At 44.7% G+C, this 16013-nt stretch overlaps 1 protein-coding gene across 4 annotated transcripts in view; it reads left to right on the top strand.

The window, feature by feature from the left end:
* Window positions 1–4057: 4057 nt before the first annotated feature.
* The window catches only part of asap3 (ArfGAP with SH3 domain, ankyrin repeat and PH domain 3), a 45981-nt gene continuing 34025 nt past the window's right edge, over window positions 4058–16013 (top strand). For 2 of the 4 annotated variants that reach the window (XM_076979099.1, XM_076979100.1), the window contains exons 1-2: window positions 4058–4426; window positions 12919–12991. In XM_076979099.1, coding sequence (XP_076835214.1) covers window positions 4301–4426; window positions 12919–12991 — 199 coding nt within the window. In that variant the 5' untranslated portion in view covers window positions 4058–4300. Of the gene's footprint in view, window positions 4427–12918; window positions 12992–14867; window positions 15142–16013 lie in introns of those variants that run through there. The other 2 variants (XM_076979103.1, XM_076979101.1) reach the window with 1 other exon arrangement.

The raw sequence follows: 16013 nt of genomic DNA on the forward strand, positions 1-16013 counted from the left end.
TCTTTACGTTCATTCAAATGGAATAAGAGGAAGTGTTTTTCCATTGGTCCAGGTTGGGTTTAGTAAACATCTGAATATGTTGTTTTGACACTGGTATGATACCGTTTTAAGTAGGTGTGAGCGGTAATTTCAGGTCTGTGCTGGACAGCCACACCCTGCGTGTGAATACATTTACGAGAAGAGACGGAAACGACACTGCTGAGAAATGTTCTGAACAGTGTCCTCAGAACATACATTACTTCCAGATCCAACATCAGGAATCAACTCTAGATCAGTTCACTGGTGATGCAATTACAGCTGTCCATGAAAAGTGAAGAAACAACTGTCCAAATTCTCAAATTACTTTGTAGCCAAGCAATTATTGTTCCCGAAATGAATCACATGTGGTTGGTGTGTGTGTGTGAAAAAGTTAAAGAAGTTTTTAGGGAGAAGGGAGAGAGAGAGACAGGGTGGGAGAGAGACACAGGATGGGAGAGAGAGAGAGAGAGAGGGTGGGACAGGGAGAGAGAGAGAGTGGAAGAGAGAGAGAGAGGGTGGGAGAGAGACACAGGATGGGACAGGGAGAGAGAGAGAGTGGAAGAGAGAGAGACAGGGTGGGAGAGACAGGATGGGAGAGAGAGAGGGTGGGACAGGGAGAGAGAGGGTGAAAGAGAGAGAGAGAGACAGGGTGGGAGAGAGAGAGGGTGGAAGAGAGAGAGAGAGGGTGGGACAGGGAGAGAGAGGGTGGGACAGGGAGAGAGAGAGGGAGAGAGGGTGGGAGAGAGACACAGGGTGGGACAGGGAGAGAGAGAGAGGGGGATTTGGGCTGTAGATGAAGGGCATATGAGGCCCAGCGAGTCTCAGTAATATTTTGCAGGTTGCAGGTCTGCTTCACGTCTGTAGTCAGAGGGCAGTCTCTCTTTTCCCTGCTGTCTCTCCACCAGCCTTAAAACATCTCCTCCTCCCTCCCTCCCTCCCTCCCTCCCTCCCTCTCTCACATCGTCCTCGTGCTGCGGTTACTGTGCTTGTGCAGTGTAGGATAACTGATAACGCTTCTCATGCGTTTGAGTCAGCAGCTCCTGGCAGAAGCATATGGAAGTCATTCCAGTGCCTGGAAACATGACGTCTCTCCAGTCACCTTTACCGGAACCCTCCGCTGACCCGAGGCCCTGACCCTCAACACAGCTCATTGGATGGCCTAGTTACGGGACCCGCCCCCACACACAGTTGTGTGGTCAGATGTCGAGTTATGTCACAAAGGGAGGCGGGGGCTCAGAATGCACGAGGACACTGGAGTGAAAGAGAGGGTGAAAATGAGGATAGTGAACAAGCGTGGGGGAGGGGGGGGGGGTGATCACCCTGAGTGGGACCATAATCAGACCTTAACAAGAAACTGCTGTTCAGTGTTTCTAAATGGTCCCTTTGCACTCTTCCCCCACTCACTTCCTCACACACACCCCTCACACACACACACCCTCACACACACACCCCTCACACACACACACCCTCACACACACACACCCTCACACACACACCCCTCACACACACACCCCTCACACACACACACCCTCACACACACACCCCTCACACACACACACCCTCACACACACACCCCTCACACACACACCCCTCACACACACACACCCTCACACACACACCCCTCACACACACACCCTCACACACACACACCCCTCACACACACACCCCTCACACACACACACCCCTCACACACACACACCCCTCACACACACACCCCTCACACACACACACCCCTCACACACACACCCCTCACACACACCCCTCACACGCACACCCCTCACACACACCCCTCACACACACCCCTCACACGCACACCCCTCACACACACACCCCTCACACACACACACCCTCACACACACACCCTCACACACACACACCCTCACACACACACCCCTCACACACACACCCCTCACACACACACATCCTCACACACACACACCCCTCACACACACACCCCTCACACACACACACCCTCACACACACACACACACTTTTATTTTATTTTCCATTCTTTTGTTATTTTTACCATTAGTCCCCTCACCACTTTCCCTTTAACCATTCTCTTGTCCCTCTGTGTAACACACACACACACACACACACACACCTCCCTCTGAACACACACACACACCTCCCTCTGAACACACACATACACACACCTCCCTCTGAACACACACACACACACACACCAAAGCTATGACGTCTACTAACAATGAAGGTCAATCACTCTCACAAAGAGCCCCAAAGAGCCCAGGACAGCCACACACACTCATCAGGGCGGGGGAGACAGTCCAGCACGCCCGAGACTGCACACAGTGTGCGTCTGTGTGTCTGTGGTGGGCTTTGGCCTTTGGGCCACAGGTTCCTATTTAGTGCACTTTTCTCTTAACTCCACTGTTAATGTTTTCTCTGACACACCCTGGTCATAAACTGGCATTTCACTCTCACCATCACAGGAAGAAGGGAAGTCTTGTTCTCATCAGGGCAAAGAAAAAGAGCAAAAATCAGGGAGGGAGAGAAAAAGGGAGAGAGTGGGAGGGTGAGAAAGGGAGGGAGAGATAGGGAGCGAGAGAGGGAGGAGGGAGAGAGAGAGAAAGAGGGAGGGAGGGGGAGAGAGCATTTATAATTACTTGCAGAAGCTTTTCTGACTGAGGCTGAGCTCAGCATGTGTCTCTGTGTGCACAAGTTCAATGTTTTTTCTTCCCCATAGTTTTAAAGGAACAGTCTCTGTCTTCAGGGTAGGCATCTTTAACATTCAAACGTCTCAAAGTAAATACAGCTAGGCTCAGTATTTGCCTTATAATGTCTAAGTAGCACAATCACGTGAGAAACAGAATCGGTTGGGAGTCAGAGTTTGTCTCCAACGAAACGCTCAACTCTCTAAAGGTTACTGTATTCATGTGGTTTCACTGTGACTTGTTTTTAATAAAACTGGAAAACTGGTCAGTACATCAAAGACACACATATTAATGATCTTTTTCAAGTACATCCCGTCTGCTTCAGGGAGGCGGATGTATGTAGAATTACCCCAACCACACGGGACTACTTGGCTGCAATGGTTCATTTAAAGAAAATGAAGCAGAAAAATAAATGTATAATAGACATCATGCAGAAATATGATATGAAATATAATATAATATAAAAATATAACGTAGTCTAATGCAAACTCGCAGCTTACGTTCTGTCTACACAGCGATCTGCCCCTCGGATCTGGTGACAGTGGGTCACACCTTTATGCGTATTACATTTCACTCTTCGGGGGGGAGGACCAGTGTCTTTCAGTAGCACACAGGCCTGAGGAGGAATTATGTGTAGGTAATAGCTAGAAAAAGCCTAAATTAACCGACGTGTGTTTGTACTGGTTCTGAGTCCGGTTTCCCAAAAGTATCCTCGTGCTGAAATCGTCTTAAATTAAACGAGCGAGACTTGTGATCTCTCTGCCGTTCACGGTCATCTATGTATTACACAGTTTTGGGAAAATTCCTGAGATGAAATGCAGGAGTCTGGTGTGCATGTAAGTCAGATGTGTCGGGCACGTCTGACTCACCTGCCCAGACACAGACTGTCTGCATCTTTGAGTCTGAACTCCAGTAGATTCTGAAAGGTGCACAACAGGTGTATAAAATGCAATCAAACTTGTGTAATTAAAGGCGCACTGCACAGTTCTACATCACATACAGATCGATGAGTTTTACGTTTTCCAGCTTTAAAAACTTTAATTTTGAAATGCAAAAAAAATGCTTTATGTTTTATGTACAAGATCTGGCTTGTTCGGTACTGCTGAAGTAACTTGCAAGGGCCCATGGTACTAAGAATAATAAGATGAGACAAGAGAACTGAACCACTAAATAGATCCATTGAGTTCCGGGATTATTGTGTCCAGTCCACAACACGCTGAATGGACCGTGAGACCAACACTGGCCCAGACTCTCTCCTCGCGCGCGCTATTCAGCACGCTGCCAAAGAACACAAACATTCCCACGTGACGACCACGTTACTCCCCTCCCAGTCGCGCGCAACTGTGCCGCCCGCGCGCGTCTCTCGCGAGGGAAAAAATATCGGTGGAGCGGGTAGCGCGCGCAGACTTTCCTCTCACACCGTGTCCGCTGTCGGGGACATGGCACCGGTTTTACTGTTACCACGGGAATTTCGCTTTTTTGAGGATCGAAACGTCTTTTATCTGGATATATCCGTCCTGTGACTTGATTCTGTTTCTCCGCCGCGTCTTTTAAAGTTTCACGTTGGCCAAGTTCTTCTGTTGGGACTCCACGATTTTCGCTCAAATATGCCGGAGAAAATAAGCATCTCTGATTTCGTGTCCTTGGCGAACGAGGATTTAACGTCGCCGGCGACCTCGTGTTTTCAGTCCAAAATGAATGACTGTAGGAGCACGGTGACTGCGTTCGAGGAGGTGAGGGTGTTACCGTGCAGGCTACGGTGTAATGTACCTGTCCTGACTCCTTACATGTCCTGACTCCTTACCTGTCCTGACTCCTTACCTGTCCTGACTCTTTACCTGTCCTGACTCCTTACCTGTCCTGACTCCTTACCTGTCCTGACTCCTTACATGTCCTGACTCCTTACATGTCCTGACTCCTTACTTGTCCTGACTCCTTACTTGTCCTGACTCCTTACCTGTCCTGACTCCTTAAATGTCCTGACTCCTTACCTGTCCTGACTCCTTACTTGTCCTGACTCCTTACTTGTCCTGACTAATTACTTGACCTGACTCCTTACCTGTCCTGACTCCTTACCTGTCCTGACTCCTTAAATGTCCTGACTCCTTACTTGTCCTGACTCCTTACCTGTCCTGACTCCTTACCTGTCCTGACTCCTACCTGAGGCGGGGGTGTGGGGCTCTAACGCTCCCGGTCCTCAGTGTGAGTGTAAGGACAATGTTAATGAAGCTAAATCGTGACTTTCTTGAATCCACTTGAATGTTTTCGTGAACATTTAGTGAATTAAACGTTTATTTCCAAAGCTCAAATGTCGGGAGTTGGTAATGATTTTACATGCCTACGTGAAGTGTGCTGTGTAAAGTCTACGCATGAAACCACAAAGCGAAAGAAAGATTTGGGGAAGATAAATGGATGATGGGCGTCACAGCGAGGGTCCACCACTGTGTTTCCTCTTTCCTTCTTTATGGATCTTCAGAGCTGCTCATTCTGGATTCAGATTCTAGTTTCATACAGCAGGTCCACATTTCACGGTACGGTTTAGAAAGCCCACCACGTCTCTTTGAGGAAAATCTCTCAGTACAGATCGCACTTTCCACACACACATGGGCCAAATCCTAACAGCGTCTGTGTAGTTTCCAGTGCGGAGGGTAAATGGTCCGTGTGTGCTCGTTTCTGTGTTCATTGTGTTTGTCATGGTAGTAAAACACACATGCGCTCAGGTCTGGAAGAATGCGCAGGAGGGTTCACTCCTCCAGACAAGGAGAGTCCTCACAACGCAGGACAGACACGCTGTTATTCACAGGCCGCACACCGTCACCTTCAGGTGCTCTGCCGGTTAGGCGAGTTTACTGGGTGCAGGTGAGACACTGTGAGTGTGCAGGTGAGACACTGTGAGTGTGCAGGTGAGACACTGTGAGTGTGCAGGTGAGACACTGTGAGTGTGCAGGTGAGACACTGTGAGTGTGCAGGTGAGACACTGTGAGTGTGCAGGTGAGACACTGTGAGTGTGCAGGTGAGACACTGTGAGTGTGCAGGTGAGACACTGTGAGTCCGCAGCCCTGAACCCACATGCTCTTCCGCTGCTCTGTGTTTTGTATCGGTATAAGTAGACATTTTTAGGACTGGTTTTGTACGATACTCAATGTTAGTATGAATATCTCATTTCACCTTCTTAAAGATAAGGATTTGAGATGTTTAAAAAGATGAGATTCTTACAATGTGCCTGAGTAAACAATAAACATCAATAAATATATCTGTGCATACAAACTGCGTATCAGTTTGATCTCTGACATGAGAATTACAATCTTTTTTTTATTCACAAAGTTGTTTTTGACGCGGTGTCACACCAGACGTGAGTGTGTGTGTGTGTGCAGGCCCAACATAGTAGAGAAGGAACTTGTAAAGGTAGAAATACACAGTCATGCAAACAGTGCAAGTGTTTGGTTAATAACGTCTGAAAGAGTACATATGAGCCAAGAATTCTGAGGGGCTCCCTGTGTGTGTGTGCCTGTGTGTGTGTGTCTTTGTGTGTGTATTTGTGTCTGTGTGAATTGCCCCTCTGTGTGTGTATCTGTGTCTGTGTCTTTGTGTGTGTGTGCACGTCTGTATGTGTCCCTCTGTGTGTGCATTTCTATGTGTGTCTTTCGGTGTGTGTGTGTGTGTGCGTCTCCGTGTTTGTCTGTGTATGTATGTGTGTGCATCTCTTTGTGTGTGTATCTGTGTGTTTGTGTGTATGTGTGTGTGTTTGTTGTGTGTGAATCTGTGCGTGTGTATTTGCGTGTGTGTATTGGTGTGTAAATCCCGAAAGGCTCAGCTCTATACAGACTCTTTTTTATACACTTCATCATAGTAGACATGCAAAATGAGTGCCTAGCTTAGCAGTGTACTATGTGTGTGGTACGTTCCTTTATTTACATAAATACAAGAAGCCTGACTTTGCTTCTACGAGGATATGTGTGTGTACAACTGTGTGTGTGTGTGCGTGCGTGTGTGTGTGTGAAGGTCAGTTTAGGGTTGGCGGTGTGTAGCTTGAAAGCTTGTTTGGGTTAAAGAGCAGGGTTTGTTTTGTTCAAAGTTGATTAAAGCCTAGCTCATGCTCTCTTTAGATGAGGAAGAATGGAGACGCCATAACGTCTCTCTCTTTCTCTTTCTCTTTCTCTTTATCTCACTCTCTCTCCCCTCCCTCTCTCTCTCGCTCTCTAAAGAAAAAAGTGTAAATATACATAGTGACACTGTCAGCTTCAAAATAAATAACTATAGGAGTGTGTGTGTGCGCATACGTGCTTTAACATGGGTGTCTGTGTGTTGGGTCTCTTCGGTTGCCATAACAGCCGTGCAGGTCATGACATGTCCTCCAGAACAATGGGCAGGTAGTGCCGGATTGCTCCAGAAACACACGTGTCAGCTGTCAGGTGCCGTGCAGTCAGCCACTCCAGTGCACTGTAGTGTTCAAGGGCTTGACCTTGCAAGTCACTGTTTAGGTGTTTGTGAATTGTGGACGTGTATTTATGAGTGTTTGTGAATTGTGGACGTGTATTTATGAGTGTTTGTGAATTGTGGACGTGTATTTATGAGTGTTGGGATAAGGAAAAGATGCCCTGAGAGGCTCAGACAGGTGTGTGTACTAAGCAGATGTTTAGTCCCGTGTTGTTCTTTAGTCCTATGCTGATGATTAGTCCTGTGTTGTACACTAGAGGAAAGGGTGAATTAAGAAGTATCACGCTCTAACTACAGCTGGGCGATATGGGAAAAAATCTTATCACGATAACTTTTTTCATATCAGTTGATATCGATATATATATACAATATAAATCAAATCACTATTTCCTTTATACTTTAAGTGAGAAATTAACAACACAACTATAACACAACTCTTGTGTCTGGCTACAACCTGCAGATTGTTATTCACAAGAGTTGTTATACAGTGTATAGTTTTTGATATCGACTTCAGACAGATCATAGCCACCAGGGTTCAGAAACAGCATTATAAATTTGTTCAGTCCACAGTATGTTAACAGATTCACAACACACAGGTGTCAGGAAAGAGTTCCAAAGTTTAATAAAAGTTGTAACTGAAGAAGAAAAGTTGTAATTGAGGGGCAGAAACATGGATAAGGGAATGAACATTTCAGAGTCTGATTGAGCGTCACCGACAGTGAATCATAAATCCCCTCACATACAGTCTCTCATTACGTTGAATGGTGCTGTTCCGACTCCTTGGCAGAATCTGTCTCCCCTCGTTTGCACACATATAAAGGCGCTACAGATGATATTCGTGATTTCCGTTGTTTGTAAGGTGCAGTCTTTAATTGTTCATCATAGCCAAGTGCTCAATGAACTATGTTATAATCACTGTAACACACAGGACTGAAATGTCTGGTTAACGTCTTTCTTTTAATTTTGGTGACTTATCTGGATGTGTAGGCTATTCCACATAAAGCACGTCTCTACGTTCACCAAGGATTGTTTTAATAATATAACCCTTTTTATATTAACCTTTTAAATGGAGGGTTTAATTTTAACCCAATATAATCTGTAGCATCTTTATGTGTGCTACTTTATGAATTTAATCTCATTCCTGATTAACTGGATACGGACCAAAACAAAACCGTAGCATTTATTTCAGGGCTATTGAAAAAACACTCCGTCACGAGCATAGACATATATACATAGACGCCTCATCGAGCGGGGCAGCCCGCTGCTGCGATACGTAACAGCGTCCGCCATATTGGTGAGGGCATATGTGCCAGTAAGGCTAATGCAAGTGAATGGAGCGAACTTCAGAAAGTGCTCTTCTACAAAGTATTTTTAGCTAATGTTCGTCATCGACCCACTCACATATAAACGTTAATATATTTGGAAATTAAACAATCACCAATGACAACATTTATGACTTTTCATTATATTTTAATTGTAATTTCTGAATAAAAAAATGTCAACCTATGATACAATTGATTCCGTTTTTATATTTACAGTAATTAACATTTATGAACATATGTACACACACATCATCAATATATGAAATAATAAATAAAATATCTATTTATATATGTACACATTAATATCTATATATATATATATATGTGTGTACACATTAATATCTATATCTATCTATATATATGTACACATTAATATCTATCTATCTATATATGTACACATTAATGTCTATATCTATATGTACACATTAATATCTATATCTATATATATGTACACATTAATATCTATATATCTATATATATATCTATATATATGTCTATATATCGATCTATATCTATCTCTGTATATACTGGGATCTTATTGTTTGAAGCTAATACCCTTGGAAAAGAACAGTCTTGCACAGCTTTTTCCGTGTGTTACCACTCTGCAACTTAAGAGTGTTCAGCTTGGCAATATGGTGCAGTCTCAGTTTGTGGAAGACAGACACAACTTGAGACATCAACATGAAATGGTGGTTGTCAATTCCAAATTGTGTTTCTTGAATGTGCCCCCCCAGAAAAAATACATCCTCAGACCCAATCTCTGCACGAACCAACTGACAGATCAAGGCCACTTTGACCACTTGTTCTGACCTCGTCTGACGAATGAAGCGCTCAGCTGATCTGACCACCCTCACTGTGCCCTCAGAAAGAATCATCAGTCCTCCTTTGTTTTTTAATGTGAGCAGGTGATAGCTCTGATCAAATGATGCAGGTGTAGCATCAGTAACCAAACTACCACGGCACACATCACAGGACAGCTTTGTAAGAATTTGCCTGACAACAAACCCTGAGATGTACACCAGTGCATTATCAACCAGTGCACCAAAGCGGGTTGGTAGATATGTATGGTCACACACTAAAGCAGAGATGTTGACAAAGGGGGAGGGGTGCACTTCAGTTTCTTCTACTGCTGGAGAAGAGGACATCTCAAGAGCTGGCTGGGACACGGTCTCATCCTGTGCTACCACATTTCCTGATGAACTTGGAGACACACCGCACCGCACCATCAGATGCCTGAAGATGGCCTGGAACTGGTTGGCTGAGGGGTTGTTATTCCAGCCCCCTGAAAACATGCACACAAACACTTACATATGCAGTTAACCTGACAACATGCAGACAAAAAGACAAAGCTCATCTTCAGAGGAAAGAAGAATCTCAGCTCTGTACCCGATGCTCTGATTGAATTAAAGAGGAGCTCCAAGTGATTCTGATCCTGACTGCCTGACCTGTCCTGTCAAAATCCTCTGGCCTGAAATGCTCACTGCAGAGCATGGAGGGCAAGCTAGCAGAAAACCCTTCTCGTCTGACAGCTGTTTCCCATCTCTTTCTGAGATCTCTATCTTTTGGAAACCTACATAGTATGACAAACGTTTGCTAAACAAATCACAATAATCAGAGTACCTACTTCGGTCGAATTTAGTAAAAATATACTTTCGTTTGTTCTGAGACTGGTTTCACCGCGGGAAATCACAGTATTACGTCCGTGATGAACAGTATTGAACACAAAATCAGGAAAATCTGTACGTAAAATGACTCCGTAATGGACAAATAGAAGCATTAATACATTTACATTCTTACCTGTGAAAGGTTATGCCAATTGATCTTGTTTCAGTTGAAAAGCGGTTGGTGCAGTTATACGCAGAGCATGAGCGAGGCATCTTTCGCTGCTTCTCCGATCGCTCTTCTGCCCTCACCAATATGGCGGACGCATTTACGTACGACTCAGCGTTCCATGAGGCGTCTATGTATATATGTCTATGGTCACGAGTGTTACGTTCGCCCCCCCCCCCCCCCACAACAAGCCTGCCTGGTGACGCTTCGCGAGCGGCGGGAGGGTCCGCGCGGCGAAAATGACGTAATCGCTGTGGCTCCGCGTGTGCGCGAGTGCCTCGCGCGCTGTCGGTTCGCGAGGTCGTGCACCTCTCGACTTTTGTAACTTCGCGCCGCGCTTCAGCGCAATGAACAAAGTCACGTTTTCAGGGTTCATACACCTTTATAAGGTGGAATTAAAGCACTTGTACGTCACTTTCAAGGTCCATTTCAATATTTCCCAGCATGTTAAACATAATTAAGTTAAATATTTATACATATACTCGAAATAATTCGCTTTTTATCACATTATGTAATGGTTGTTTATTTAAAAAACGCCCAATCTTCACGTCTTCACGTTCTCTCATGTTTCGTCCTGGAATTACAAGAGGCTCGTATTTGTTAACCTAATACAAGAGAACTGTTCAGTCAGACAGCTATTTGTTGTGAAACAACAAACAAGTTGTTTACAAGTAGTTACAATTTCAAGCATTTTAAAGTACTTTAACCTAAATTCCAGCACTTTTCAAACCTGAAACATATAGCAACATTAAAATTGGTCAGGTAAATGTTCATTCCCCTGTTTTGAGGGGTGTTTCTACCACATATCGTTTCGGAGAACACTGCAGTGACGCTCGCGAAAGTATAAACGCCTCCACCGTTCGCCCCCCCCCCCCCCCCCCCCCCCGCCGCACCTCAGGGCACAGGTATCTGCCAAAATTGGACCGCGGACAAATTTAGTTGAGTACGCCTGGTATAGCACAATAGTTGTTTATGGTTACAAACCTACAAAGTGCCTGCGTAAAAGCATTAATCCAGATAATGTCCATTGTGTCGTGGCTGGATTTGCAGCGTTTCTGAATTTGTACCGCGTTTCAGAAATGTAGTGCACGCGTCCTCATTAGGATGAACTTGCCTTGCGTATTTATTTATGAGCACTTGCGCTAAACTGCCGCCACTCCTACGCCACTCCTGCTGTGTGCTTCAACCAACCCTGAAATGGCTGAAACTGTAGTTCATCCGCTTGAGTGGTCTGGGCGGCGCTATTGTCATTCATTGGCTATTCATGTTGTCTGTCAAAAAATGGCGGGAAATTAATTTTATTGATTTGTATCGAATGTGTCTTATATTTCTATCGAGACAACGTTATATCGATATAATTATCGTTATTGTTTTATCGCCCAAAGTACACTAGAAGAAAGTGTGCACTAGGAAGTGCACTTCAGTTAAGCTGCCCTGTGTTTGTCACTGATTAGCAGAGGTTCTGAAAACACCAATAAAGAGATGGAGAGAGATTAAGAAACCAGACAGCTCCAAAGGTGATGCTGAAATACAGACCACCCAATGCTGGTCGACAGTGCCGGATGAATCTTAAACCACCAATAAAAGAGCCAGATAAATATTATAACTCAAATAATAGAACCAGTTGAATCTTTCGACACAGACAGAAGAGCTGCCAGCATGACATGGATTTATGACATGGATAGCAAAGCAGATGTAATCTCATAGCACAGATATATATACAGATATATGTTTGGTCTGGTGGGCCGAGCATGTGGTTGTCACCTGGGAGATTCGGGTTTTAAGGTGGGCATGTTGACTGCTCTCAGCTTTCATTCCATGTTGACGAACCATTCCTGCTGTACTGCAGCATGGAATGCCAACCCTAATCCTAACACCTCACTCTCACTCCAATACCTCACCCTCACCCCAATACCTCACCCCAACACCTCACTCTCACCCTAACACCTAACACACCTTATTCTTCATCTTCTCATTCAAAATTTCCAGTCCACCTTACAATTCAGCAGTCCACCTTAAAATTCAACAGGCTAAGGGCAAACTCAGCAGCTTTCCCATAAAAAAAAAACTGGTTAATAAATGAATCGATGTTGGTCTGTAGTGGATCTATAATGGATCTATAGTGTTGACACAGTGCTATGGGTGTCATCAAGTGGGTGAGGGCATTTGCATTTGAACATAATAGTTTTAAATGTCTACAAAATGTGTAGAAATGTCTACAATTAAACTCTACAGCTGTGCATGACTGGCCCTACACAACCTGGCCATACGTAACCTGACCATACGTAACCTGGCCATACGTAACCTGACCATACGTAACCTGGCCATACGTAACCTGACCATACGTAACCTGGCCATACGTAACCTGGCCATACGTAACCTGGCCATACGTAACCTGACCATACGTAACCTGGCCATACGTAACCTGGCCATACGTAACCTGACCATACGTAACCTGGCCATACGTAACCTGGCCATACGTAACCTGGCCATACGTAACCTGGCCATATGTAACCGGGCTACATAACCTGGCTGTTGTTATTTGAATGTGATTTTAATGCATGTTTGTGTGTGTGTGTGTGTGTGTGTGTGTGTGTGTGTGTGTGTGTATGTGTGTGTGTGTGTGTGTGTGTTAGTCTTTTGAACAGGACCAGTGTTCCTTGCAGAGGATGAGGAAGGTAGTGAAAAGTATCCACAGCTCTGGACTCGGTGAGTATTTCACTTTCCTCTCTGTCTCACTTTCTGTGTCACTCTGTCTCACTCTCTGTGTCTGTTAACTAAAGCATCACTCCACACATTCTTCATATGCGTCTACAGGGTTGCTAGGCACCTTTACAGGGTTGCTAGGCGCCTTTACAGGGTTGCTAGGCGCCTTTCTGTTGTTTTGTTACTCTTGGCATTGACATGATCTACTAAATAAGTTCAAATAATGCAGAGCAAACGTTCACCTGTAGGATTTACCAGTGCATTATAACAGTGCATTATAACAGTGTATTATAACAGTGCATTATAACAGTGCATTATAACAGTGCATTATAACAGTGTATTATACCAGTGTATTATAACAGTGCATTATAACAGTGCATTATAACAGTGCATTATAACAGTGCATTATAACAGTGCATTATAACAGTGTATTATAACAGTGCATTATAACAGTGCATTATAACAGTGCATTATAACAGTGCATTATAACAGTGCATTATAACAGTGCATTATAACAGTGCATTATTACCAGTGTATTATTACCAGTGTATTTTTACCAGTGTATTTTTACCAGTGTATTATTACCAGTGTATTATACCAGTGTATTATTACCAGTGTATTATTACCAGTGTATTATTACCAGTGTATTATTACCAGTGTATTATAACAGTGCATTATTACCAGTGTATTATAGCAGTGCATTATAACAGTGCATTATTACCAGTGTATTATTACCAGTGTATTATTACCAGTGTATTATAACAGTGCATTATTACCAGTGTATTATTACCAGTGTATTATTACCAGTGTATTATTACCAGTGTATTATAACAGTGTATTATTACCAGTGTATTATAATGTACTGCCAGTGTGGTAAATCTGGCATATCGCAAAACATTTTGTGGTGTCATCTTGTCCATATTATGCACTTCAGTGTCTTCCATATCCTCTACATTACACATATCTGTGTAGTCTTTTACCCCAGTGGCCCCTCTGTGTCTGGGCTTCTACCCCAGTGGCCCCTCTGTGTCTGGGCTCTTACCCCAGTGGCCCCTCTGTGTCTGGGCTCTTACCCCAGTGGCCCCTCTGTGTCTGGGCTCTTACCCCAGGTGCCCCTCTGTGTCTGGGCTTCTACCCCAGGTGCCCCTCTGTGTCTGGGCTCTTACCCCAGGTGCCCCTCTGTGGGCTCTTACCCCAGTGGCCCCTCTGTGTCTGGGCTCTTACCCCAGGTGCCCCTCTGTGGGCTCTTACCCCAGGTGCCCCTCTGTGTCTGGGCTCTTACCCCAGGTGCCCCTCTGTGTCTGGGCTTCTACCCCAGTGGCCCCTCTGTGTCTGGGCTCTTACCCCAGTGGCCCCTCTGTGTCTGGGCTCTTACCCCAGTGGCCCCTCTGTATTTGGGCTCCTTCTCTGACCAGTACGAGATCCAGTCTGTCCTAGTAGCTGATGGCAGGTGTTCTGTCAGGTGTGCTGGTGTGCTGCTCTACCTGTCTCTCCTGCTGTCTGTCTCGCCTGCTGTCTGTCTCTCCTGCTGTCTGTCTCGCCTGCTGTCTGTCTCTCCTGCTGTCTGTCTCGCCTGCTGTCTGTCTTTCCTGCTGTCTGTCTTTCCTGCTGTCTGTCTCTCCTGCTGTCTGTCTCGCCTGCTGTCTGTCTCGCCTGCTGTCTGTCTTGGACGACCTTCATGTTAACTCCTCCTCGTGTGCTAAAGGTGCAAACACACTAGTGTACAAAGAACTTGTGCAAACAAATGCTTTGCCATCATGGAAATGACCCTCAGCTCTTCCCCTACTGTCATTCACTAAAAACCTGCAGGCCGGATAAGCCGCCTGCCTCCTGTAGATATTTACACGCATGCTTGCCAGGCGTTATGTCAGCAGGAGTCATAAACCCTCGTCAGACACGATTACCTTCACGGCAGGAGCTAATCTTATAATTACAGCAGTTTTCAGTGGTTTTAGGCACGTCCGAATCCACCACGTCACTCAATTTTTCCGGACTGTATGCTCTTGTATTGGGAAAGATTCCTATAATAATTTAAAACAACAACAGAAATACCCGTGGATTGTTTAATGCTGCATGGGTACATATTCGCTTTTCCTCACGCATGGACCTGCTGTAGTTGGATTTACGTGTGTTGTGAACACAGTCTACAGCACGTATGTAGACGCTAATTTATTTAACATTTATTGTAACTGTAAGTGTTTATATTTAAATGTTAACATTTGCCATAGCATCTGTGTCTGGGATTACAGACAGGTTAGTGTGGAATGTACCAACATCTCCTGGTTCATAACAGCCCCGAGCAACAGAAGCTTACAGAATATGTGATGTAGCAGTGAGGGTTGTTTGTAGCAGTGAGAGTTCATAGCAGTGAGGGTTGTTTGTAGCAGTGAGGGTTGTTTGTAGTAGTGAGCGTTGTTTGTAGTAGTGAGGGTTGTTTGTAGCAGTGAGGGTTGTTTGTAGTAGTGAGGGTTGTTTGTAGTAGTAAGCACTGTTTGTAGTAGTGAGGGTTGTTTGTAGTAGTGAGGGTTGTTTGTAGTAGTGAGGGTTGTTTGTAATAGTGAGGGTTGTTTGTAATAGTGAGGGTTGTTTGTAGTAGTGAGCGTTGTTTGTAGTAGTGAGGGTTGTTTGTAGTAGTGAGGGTTGTTTGTAGTAGTGAGCGTTGTTTGTAATAGTGAGGGTTGTTTGTAATAGTGAGGGTTGTTTGTAGTAGTGAGGGTTGTTTGTAGCAGTGAGGGTTGTTTGTAGCAGTGAGGGTTGTTTGTAGTAGTGAGGGTTGTTTGTAGCAGTGAGGGTTGTTTGTAGCAGTGAGGGTTGTTTGTAGCAGTGAGGGTTGTTTGTAGTAGTGAGGGTTGTTTGTAGGAGTGAGGGTTGTTTGTAGCAGTGAGGGTTGTTTGTAGCAGTGAGGGTTTGATGGTGTCATTTCCATGCCAATACTAGGGGGCATAAAGACACAGGGCGAAAAACATAAATGCGCACATTTTAATATTTCGCATGTGTAAATATGCAACTTGCAAGCACAGAAATT

The sequence above is a fragment of the Brachyhypopomus gauderio genome, chromosome 17 (genome assembly GCF_052324685.1).
Source record: "Brachyhypopomus gauderio isolate BG-103 chromosome 17, BGAUD_0.2, whole genome shotgun sequence".
Lineage (NCBI taxonomy): Eukaryota > Metazoa > Chordata > Actinopteri > Gymnotiformes > Hypopomidae > Brachyhypopomus > Brachyhypopomus gauderio.